Below are 10938 nucleotides of genomic sequence, written 5' to 3' on the forward strand. Positions count from 1 at the left end.
ATAGAACACCCCTCACTAAATAGGGGTGGTGGACTAAGACACAACTTGTCATCCATCTACAATCCTGTTTTGAGATCTCTGCCCAAACATGCCCACCAGGACAATAGGCGTCAGCCCACCTGGGAGGATTCAGACAGGTAACGACTCTCACCAATACTGGGCTATAATGACTCAGTTGTTAGGGTACATTGTTGGCCTTCAAAGGACAAACACCACTAAGGGGGATAAATATCTCTGGCTCAACACCAGTCAGGCAGAACTGATGAAGCCTCTTGGATGAGAGGTGAAATGTCTTCAACCTAGAAACCTAGTCCAGTTGAAGTTTCTTTTTTCAGCTTACTATGACCTGGATGACTGAGAATCTGCGCAGAGAAGTGGCATAAAAAAAACTCATCCTGTTTCTTCAAGGATGTATTTTGGAGAAACAAAGTCAGTAAAACCTTATAAACATCATGTTTATGGTGCTAAGTTTATCAGAATATATAGGCTTAAGTCATGGCTGGACATTGTGTGACATTTCCGTTTTTGAAAAGGATTTATCTACTTTTCAGAACTGAATAACTGACAGACTGGACTGTGTTTTTAGTAAAAATGCTGCAGCAGAATGCTCATTTGCTGGTGAGGCAATGCAGCTGCAATAAAAAGCACCTTAATAAGTACTGAAATAATAATCAGCCAATTTGCTTTGGAGCTTTGGTCCAAGGGAAACAGGGTGGAGAGTTATGAAATGTCTGGCAGAGGACACAACCAGGTCAGAGGTATGAAATGAGGACAAACATGTGGTTAAAGGAGACCTACAGCTGAGCCTCTGTAGTAAAATGGTCTGATCAGGAGATGGGTCATCTCACTTTGACCAGCCTATTCACTGCGCTGCATAAACTAGTTGTGCAACAGGCATACATGCCTAACCACTCCTATTTATGACACAGAGGCCACAGCTGAAGAAGAACCCGGAGGGCCTGTGAGGTTTAAAAAAAAAAAAAAAAATCTGGAGAGGCTAAGCCCCATTCCAAATCAAAGGCCTGCAGTCACACCACTGTAGGTCATAGGCTATTTGAAACAAGCCTCCGGTTTTTAAATATTCCTTACAGTGAGTAGGAACAGAAAGGATCAAAAACAGCAACATTATTTTATCATTTCAACAGTTTTGAAACTCTGAGGCTCATGTAGTTACTAAATCTGAGCATACGCAACTGGATGACAGTGTGTAACCACAGTGAAATCAGAAGGTAACTGGTTGCATTACATCCTGAAACAGACCCAAGGGCCATTCAGGCTGATTGCTTGTAAAGATTAAAGCAAATGTTTCATATTTTTGCTTTCCTGCCTAGTTAGATGAGAACTATGATACTATTCTCCCATCTGTCCAGAAAACATATGGCTATCAGTGTAGCTTAGCTGGAAACAAGGAAACACCAAAATTCACCCACCAGCACATCTGAAGCTCACTAATTAACACATTATATTGTTTAAACTGCAGAAAATTGGGTTTGCTTGTAATCCTATTTTTGCTATGCCAACTGGTTGCTGTCTATAGCTGTATCCAGCTAGACAGCTGAAAGAGTGGAGTATCAATATTTTCATCCAACTCTGCATAAGAAAGCAAATTAGCTTACTTCCCAAAACATCCAACTACTCCTGTGACTATGCAAACCTTGTTTATTCCTAACCAACAAATAATTAATGCTAATTAGCAAAGTATCTATCCATGGGAGCTGATAGTCAAGATCCAAATCCACCGTTCCCCTTTCAAACACCACTGTGATGATTACATAAAAAAAGCACTCCATCAATTTAGTACTGCAGTTACACAAAGATGACCTGTGAGCAACAGACTAAAATCCTACATTTCCCATAATACAATTATCCATAATCTTTAATCTCTTACATAATCTTTGCCGCAACCACCCATACTTTTCCACACCAGCGGTTGAAGGCTGTCTGTCAAATTTTTTAAAGGTACGGCTGGTGATTCTTTTCAGCTGCATTTTTTTGTTAAATATCTTGAAATTCTCTTTTCATCCCAATGGCACTGAATACATTAAATGCATGGACAACAAAGAAACAAATTGGCCATGTATGGCAGCAGCTGGGCTGAAAAAAGCCTGAGCGAAGTCAGAAAGAAAGGGTGGGATTTATTCAGTTAGCTACTTTCAAAATCAAGCTTCTTGCTGGTTTTTCCCAGGATCATCAACCCTACCTTTAAGTCACAAAGTGAAATCCAAAACATTTTTCATTAGTGAAGTTTAAATTTTAACAATCCTTGTGTTGTGCAAACTGTGCCCTTTTAAAAAGGTCAGACACCCGGACATTAATATTTGGAGCTATAACAGTAACATTTCTGATCAGTGACCAATCCACAAACAGTGCAAGTATTGCTTGTATATTTTATTTTATGTACAGCACATGTAAAAAAAGAAAAAAAAGAAAAGAAAAAAAAAAGAGTAGCCAATAACATTGACCAATGTGGGCAACAGTAGACAGCTAATGTTGCTCATACACGGGAAAATCTCTGGTATACATATACGCAGACTCTCCCACTCCCTGTTGTGTAAACTATGCAGGCTTGACAGCAAACTGTCCAACTGTAGATTATCAACATGGGAGGAGTGTATTACCCACTGCCCTAATAAACACACTCCTCTCATTGACAATAACTGAAGCCAGGTTTCAGCCTCAATCTGAACAAGGTGTTCCCAGACAGGCAGAAAGGAGATGGGCTGGTTGGCTGAGTGACTGTGTGCAATCTTCAGTTAAGTTTTTAACACAGACCAGGCTGCCCTTGACAGTTGCGGTCTCTTGCTTTCAGCACAAAGGTCGCTAAAGGCCAGCATTGCAGTCTGCTTGCTGGGTGACACAATTTAACTGCAGGCTTTGACTAGTAGCGAGCTTTTCTTCAGCACGCTCAGCAGTTGAATTCACAGTATTCTTACAGCATGTTTTTCTTTTTCTCCCAAAGTCACTCATAAAGCTTTAATTTATAATGCATAGGGGACTTTGACACACTGTTCACCAATGTTTCTCCAGTGGAAATGCTTATCATAGATTTTTGTAGTGTGTATGGTAGATAAGCTGAGAGAGAAACACAGCCAAATCAAATGCGAGAATACAGTGTACACAACCATCTGTGTCTAGTGTTCCCAAGATCGTACAGTAGAATAAAATAAAATAAAAAAGCTTTTGTGTTGCATCTTCAAGGCCATCGATAGTCAATCACAAAGACTTCTGAACTCTCCTACTGCCTATCAGGGCTGTATCTCGTAATAGGGTTTCAGACAGTGAGCTTACAGCAGGCCACCAAGGTACAGATAAAGTGCTTTTTTTTTCTTAAATGTGACACTTTAAATAATTAAAGTGATGTAACAATGGTTCTGAGGAAAACCAAGAGTTGATGGGGGAGGTATGTCAACATGACACTGTTAAAGTTAAAAATGAAATGGAAGAGAGATGCAACATGATTCTGGAGAGGACCAGAGTTCAGTTTCAGTTCATCCACAAATCCGACTAATATCGCAGAAGGTTACAAGAATGGAACACTGTGATCCCTAGAATAGCTGGAACAGTCACTGCTGTCGCTGGACGGAGCCGTTCACATTTTGAGAAGAGGATTCAGGATAAGACTTTTGAAACCATGGGAAAATGTCTTGTCTTGTCTCCAGAGGGTGGGGTTGCCAGCTTATTCTGGCTGGTGGGAACGGACTTCGCAGTCAAGACACCGGTGGCAAGGACCGTGGTAATGACAGCAGTAGACTGGGAAGTTTTGCTAGACTGTAGTATAATTAAACCATTACAGATAATAAATACATTTGGGTCCTTGTAGTGTCATTATGTGGCTCTACTGAAATCTGATTAAATCTAGAACAAAAGAAATAAACAAACAAAAAAAAAAAAATCTGGAGGAATAGCCGAGTTCATCATAGACCCTTGTTCAGTCTTAACAGTCCACCTTGGTGGCCATTTTCCACCAGCCTTGTGAAAATGGAGAAAAAAAAATGGCACATAAATAGTAGCCATGGCAACCGCACATACTCCCTCCTGGGTCTTGATGACAGAGTCTGAGAATTCAGAAAAACCCAGAAGACCTCTCTTCAGTCCTCAGCTTCTACACAAGCGAAAGAAGAAAAAGTAGTAGAAGGGGGAGAAGAAAGAGCACAAAATAAAGACAAGTAAGCAAACAAGGCAGGTAATTTTAAAGTGAGTGTACAAGTATGCATGGCTCAGGATAACGAGATGTGATTCTCAACATGCCAATCTGAAGATTATGGAGCGCTGTGAAGTGAACATCAGCTAGTTTCCAGACTCCAGCTGGTTAAAAGCTAAAGGAGCAAGAAACATTCTTTCTTTACAAGCTCTAGCACCAAATATAGGCTTGTCTTACAGCTCGCTGTGTTTATCCTCAACTATAACCAACCTCGCCTTGGCTCCAGAACCCATAACAGACACAACAGAAGGGTTGGGAGTTGCCTGCCTGTCCCTCATATAGCTAAGAGACAATATTTAACCTTTGAGTGTGTGGTGAGGAACTGCAGTGTGGCTACACAGGCACTCGGAAACCAGGGGAACGAGCATAGCCACAGCATGACTATCTGCTTCAAGACATATAGTATCGGGAACCCAATTCTTGTGCAGCTCATTTGAATAAACTTGAAATGCTTTCACAGAGCTAAAGCAGCACTGTCTAATGTTTGGGTTTAGCAAGTTATTCAACAGCACAGCCTGAGCCCTCATTAATGTTTGTTTTGCTGCTTTGCACACAGCAACTGTCTGATGACAGGATGGCATGGCTGTGTTAAATAAGCAAGTTGGTGGAAACTCAGTTTCTCACATTCCCCCAATAATCATATCGGATTATTAAAATAATTAACAACTAATAGTCACATTTACTCAGCAGCATTCATCATACCAAGACAGACACACTTGTGCACAAGATTGTCTACTGCCTGTGTGAAGGAAACAATTTCTGACACAACTTACATTAGGCAAGTGACTACATTTTCAACTACCCTGCCCTGTTTAAGGTCATATGGACAGGTTTCAAACTACAATCGCAGACTACATTTAACTGCTATCAACTAACCTACGTGTCGCAGTGGGAAAGCAGCGATGTAATCTCTGGGCCCATGTGACCCACAGCCTTGGCTGCCTCCAGGATGGCTCTGCGGTACATCCCTTTCTTCTTGCGGTTGAAGCGGGACCTGAAGAGCTCTCTGAATGGTGACAACTTAGCAACAGAGAGCTGGGAGGTGGTGGGTGACCCAAACCATGCCACCTTGGCCTGGGGCCACTGTGCCTCGCAGCTGGCTGTCTGCTGTTTGTGGGTGCCGCTGATGCTGAGGACACGTGCTGGCCACCAGGGAAAACCATGAATCTTTCCCCATACGATGTCACCTACCGCCACAGCGTGACCCTCCTCTGTTATGCACTTGGTCATGCTGCGTGTGTGCAGCCGCACTGTAAGTGGTGGCACTGTCTTGCAGTCCTCACGTGAAGATACAGAAGATGAGGTTACAGAGAGGTCTTCACCAGGTGCCAGGTCACACAGCTCTGGTGAGGTGCCATCAGAGCTGAAGGACTTGGATTCATCTAGACTGTCACTGCTGCAGACTGACAGACTAGAAGAATCTGCTTTGCGTTTACGGAAATTGATAAGAAGGGTGAGGTCACTGTGACTGCGCTCGGCCTCTTCTCCAGAACTCCCTGACCACAACTCCAGTGTGTTCTTGCCTTCCCCTGAGCGTTCAGAGAGGGGGAGGCAGGAACCAGGAACCCTGGGACTTCGTCTCCTAGTGCCTCCCACAAAATCAGCCTCATACTCGACCACACTCTCCTCACCCTCCCTCTGAGGGGGTTTCAAGCGGACCTTTGGAGAAGGCAAATCTTGACCCACAGTTGTGAAAGGCCTGGTTAGCTTGAGTTTGGGAATGGACACAGTAAGGCCAGACCTTGTGGCATTTAGAATGTGCCGTTGTTCCTTGGTGGGATCAGAAGGCGCCTTGCCATTTTCTCCCACACCATTTTGCACCAGCTGTTTGGGACAGAACGGTCTGACTGAACCATGGACTCGTGAGGGGATCTTCATGACCTCCCCCTTGCCCTGTGGAGTGCTGTAGGAGATCTTTATGACAGGGCTGTGGGGGATAACATCACCTCCGGGGAACTTTTCCCCATCAGATTCTCCTCTTTTGTCCTTCCTGAGGCGCTTGTTGTCAAGGCTGGTGCCATTTTCCCTTCTTTTACTGTCCTTGCTGGAAACTACATCCTCTTTCCTTGAGAGCTTAGAGGGGGTATCCTTCTCATCACCATCATCATCACTGTGTAATGCATTCTCCTTTCTAGAAGTCTTGGTGTTGCTTAGGCCATCTTTGCTATCTTCATCACTATTCAGTGTGTTCTTGCACTTTTCACACAGTACTTGCCGTGGTCGCAGACGGATAGTACTAATGGTCATGCGGCCAGGCTCTCGTGTCCGCCTCTTCTTTGTCTTGATTGGTCGTGGAGGGGGCTGAGGTACCCATTGGCTATAGCTGTGGCGCACCCATAAGGGTTGAGGGAAGGGGGCTCCTTCAAAATAAGGAGGGTAAGGAGTCTGTCCAGCTGGCACAGGGCAGGGAAGAGGTGCAACAGGTAGGCTGCTTTCAGGGAGAATGTTTTCATCCTTTGGTCTATGTGAAGCCTGGCTAGGAGATTTGGAAACATGCTCCTCATTCAGATCTTCTGGGATTTCACAACTTGGTTTAGATATTGGGCAGTCCCCGGATTTTGGTGTGAAATCTGGTAGACAGAACAGCCCAGTCCTAAGATGAACAAGAGAAAAAAAAAATAAAAAAAAAAATTTAACAATGTGTCTCAATGTGTTTTGTTTCAGTGCTGCCGTAAGGTTCACGCAAGCCAACACAACCACTATTTAGATGACAACCATTTCTTAAACTTTAAGCAATTTCCTCCATAAGAAGGACACTGTGAAGCTGTGCTTATATTTCACAACAGCAGATAAACCAAGGCTAGTGAGACAGCACAAATCAAATACCTTTCCAGATAGGAAATGAGCACCCCATCATATTCCGTAAATTGAAAATCAAGTACCTACTACCATTGTGTTTTACTTTGACTAGACACACTGATGCCACTCTCCCTGTCACCTGTATGATGAAAATTCTTTACTGTGGGGGTTGTATTCAACTGTGCACGCAGCCTGGCATCCTGCTGCCTTGGGCCACAAAAATGGAGAAATGGTTACACTGACATGCTTTGAGTGCTCTTTTTTGTACTCTGGAACTAGCAAACATGTCCAAAAAAGGCCCAGCTGCCAACGAGCCTTTGAGAGGCGGCTGGCAACAGTAGTATGACTGCGCTGCTTAAGACAGGAGACAGCAGACAAAGAGACTACAACACCCCCCCCAAAACATCTGACTGAACAAAAACAATCCCATGTATCACTTGAGAATCAGAGAGGTAAGGAAGGAGCCAAGAGATTTCAGTTTGTTTTTGCATCCATGTCTACTCAGGGCTTAAGTGTGGTGAAATTATTAATTAGCGCACATTGGGGAACCTGTTTTCCTCCCCAGGAGACGTACCTGGCAGGCTCCTCTGAATAATGGTGTTTCAGTGAGCCTTGCTCCTCTTGGCTAATATTCGATTTCCTCGGGGACACATATGTACATACGAGCCCCTGAAGCAGTCGAAAATTGGCCTTCTCAGCGATTGACACGGCACAAACAGTGCAGCCGGTGACAGGGAACACACAGCGCTAGTTAGGCACAGCACAAGGACACAGTATATGACCAGTCATGATTCACTACACTGTTGCCATTTCACTGTGTACAATGCAGTAAGATGATGAGATGTGCCTAAATGATAGGCCTATAGATGGCATTAAAAAGCTGAGGAAGACAATTACAGGAAATGTATTTCCATGAGCTGAAAAAGAAGTCATATTTTGTCAGTATAGGCCTATTTTAAGTTAGACCAAGGCCTGCCTTTTCCCATTTAGGTTGGTTATTTTCAGGAGAGCTGGAGCTCTCAAATGAAAAACCATCTAAGCATACTAAGGGGTAAAGCTGGTCAGATTCTGATTCTGCTCATCTATAAATAGTCTAAAGCCAATTGCTTTTAAGGTGCACAGCAGTAAGAGTAACACAAGGCTTATACATGTGACACACTAAGACAGCATATTAGACATGACACTGATACATGTCAAATTACACATATGGTTTTCTCATTTGAACAGGATGGTGTTTTCTTCAACTGGCAACAAAGGGCCTTTATGTCAAACACAGCCTAAGATGGTCACTGGATCTTATCAGAACGAGAGAAAAAGAAAAAAAAGTGATTCATCAGATCTGGTGTATCTCTTTATTGTAATTTTCCATTGTTTCTACAGATCAACATTGACTGAATTTCAAGGGCTATTTCTCAAAACAGCAGCTGCATTTCAGGTTGCTTTAATTAAAACATCACTCCAGAAAACGAGTGCACAGTGCACTGCTATCTGTATATATAATACATCAAAAAACCTAAGTGAAATACAGTAAGTTATGCTGTTCACCCAAGGCCTACTGAATACGTTTCAGCAGCTCTATTTGATTAGGCTAACAATAAGCTACAGATGAACCCATTGACATTAGCTATTGTTTATGTCAGCAACAATCTCTACAGACAGTGCCACTATCTTGACGTGCAGTTTTAAAACAGCAAAATAACGTATTTTATCATCTTCATTATGGACTAAAAACGGTATCATTTTGCTATTAGCCGTCAAACTAGCAGACAGATACAGTGTCAGCTTTAAGTTTTTTATATGGAGGCCTGGCTAGCTAACAGCTCGCTAAGTAGCTAGCTTTGACTTGTTAGCAACAAAGGTGGATTAGCTGTTAGCAGAGTTGAGCAAATTCATTTCAGATATAAATGTATACAGGAAATAAAGGGAAAAACACTCACTTTTTGTTGCAATCAAGTAATATCCCAGTGTAGCTCCTTTCTCGATAGGTCAACGTCACCACTAGTGTATCGTTAACTATTTGATCGATAGTGACAGGTACCCGAGAACCGGCCCGCAGCGCCTCGGCCACAGCCTCCATATTTCCCGGGGTGAAGTGTCCGGCTCGGCAGTGCTCGATCCCGGCCAAGGGAGCCACGGTCGCGTCGGCCAAATATCCGTCTCCCCTTCGCTATTGGAGTAGGAGGCTACACCAGGGCACAAAATGACGCCATCACCCCCACCAAGTCAATTACAACTGCACTGCCACCGCTGACATCACGCTCTCTGTGCTAGAGGAGCAAAAAAATCTCCCAAGACAAGGCCTACCCTTTCTGTCTCACTCCGACTTGTTTGATGCTATTCATCACTGTCGACTTTAATCTGAGGAATGCATCAGTTTTCTCAGCGTAATGGCGTTAAGTTTTTTACTGTCGTATATTTAACAAATGTGATACAATTGTAACCTTTATTGAAAAACAAAAACAGCCACCAATCTCAGCTGAAATTATGTATTTATGATTTCACCAGAGAATTAAATAAGCTTTTTAAAGATTATTCATTTAATTGATCTCTATGCATTTATTTTATAGTGTATATTTTTCCATTTGGTCCCTCTTAAGCATTCCTATATTTTAAACTACATTTACATTGTGTGGTGATAATACAGTTTTTTTCCTAATTGACAGAGAATATGTTTGCTGAGCCCAGTTTAACATTTAACAGCCAAACAGCTTCATTTTACAGTAATTTATTTTGTACATGTTTGAGGTATTATTAAGGCAAGGTAAATGTAAAGCATGGCTAGTTTGTCTCCTTGAACATCTTGCAGAGGTCCAAAGAGGAAGAAAGACAGAATGAACATTTCAGAATACACACCCAGTCAACAAACTTGTGATCTTTATTTTTAAGACATATATATTACAATGGTCATTCATGAAGGGGTTACCCTTTACGATGACATTTAAATGTGAATACCACAGAAGGGATGTATGATCACTGTCATTTGTCAAGGTAACTTGACCAGGTGTCTCCAGTGAAGATGATAAAAGACTTTTCATGATCTTTTCCCCAATTTCTCCTCCTCTCCAGAAGCCACCCCTGTAACTTTCTCATCTATCAATAAAAATCAGAAGAAAAAAAACAAAATAAACAAATTCAAATCAATATTGTTGGGTTTCAGTACAAATGAGGTGTGTGAATAATGAAGCGTAGGCCTGACCTCCTCCACATCTTGATCTGCCACTGCCATCTGCTCGCTGGCTGTGCCAATGGGATTCTTGTGTCTCTCCTGCATCTTCTCAGCAGAGGCACAGATCTGCCACTCCAGCTCATGGGCAGATCTGGAGAGCCACACAAGTCAAAGGTCAACATTTCAAACTGAAAGACTGAATATGTAGATGTTTAGGTAGGGACTCTGGTATTATAGTCTTTATGGATGATAGATAACCAATTAATGCAATATACAGTGGGTACGGAAAGTATTCAGACCCCCTTAAATTTTTCACTCTTTGTTATATTGCAGCCATATGCTAAAATCATTTAAGTTCAATTTTTACCTCATTAATGTACTCACAGCACCCCATATTGACAGAAAAACACAGAATTTGACATTTTTGCAGATTTATTAAAAAAGAAAAACTGAAATATTACATGGTCATAAGTATTCAGACCCTTTGCTGTGACACTCATATATTTAACTTAGGTGCTGTCCATTTCTTCTGATCATCCCTGAGATGGTTCTACACCTTCATTTGAGTCCAGCTGTGTTTGATTATACTGATTGGACATGATTCGGAAAGCCACACACCTGTCTATATAAGACCCTACAGCTCACAGTGCATGTCAGAGCAAATGAGAATCATGAGGTCAAAGGAACTGCCTGAAGAGCTCAGAGACACAATTGTGGCAAGGCACAGATCTGGCAAAGGTTACAAAAAAATTTCTGCTGCACTTAAGATTCC

General features: G+C 42.3%; 1 protein-coding gene and 1 long non-coding RNA gene across 5 annotated transcripts in view; both read right to left on the bottom strand.

The window, feature by feature from the left end:
- Nucleotides 1-2383: 2383 nt before the first annotated feature.
- On the bottom strand, nt 2384-9405 carry pwwp2b (PWWP domain containing 2B). Its single transcript, XM_020622680.1, has 3 exons — nt 8938-9405; nt 5078-6794; nt 2384-4102 (listed from the first exon to the last, which is right to left on the bottom strand). The coding sequence occupies exons 1-2, from the start codon at nt 9075-9077 to the stop codon at nt 5078-5080; spliced, it is 1857 nt and encodes a 618-aa protein (XP_020478336.1). The 5' UTR covers nt 9078-9405; the 3' UTR covers nt 2384-4102.
- A 237-nt stretch (nt 9406-9642) lies between these two features.
- Nucleotides 9643-10938, bottom strand: part of LOC109973242 (uncharacterized) — a 6485-nt gene continuing 5189 nt past the window's right edge. For 2 of the 4 annotated variants that reach the window (XR_002276790.1, XR_002276789.1), the window contains exons 7-8: nt 10197-10317; nt 9654-10090 (exon numbers count right to left, since the gene is read on the bottom strand). This is a non-coding gene — a long non-coding RNA (uncharacterized LOC109973242). Of the gene's footprint in view, nt 10091-10196; nt 10318-10938 lie in introns of all 4 variants that reach the window. The other 2 variants (XR_002276792.1, XR_002276791.1) reach the window with 2 other exon arrangements.

This window comes from Monopterus albus, unplaced genomic scaffold (assembly GCF_001952655.1).
Source record: "Monopterus albus unplaced genomic scaffold, M_albus_1.0 scaffold286.1, whole genome shotgun sequence".
Classification (NCBI taxonomy): Eukaryota; Metazoa; Chordata; class Actinopteri; order Synbranchiformes; family Synbranchidae; genus Monopterus; species Monopterus albus.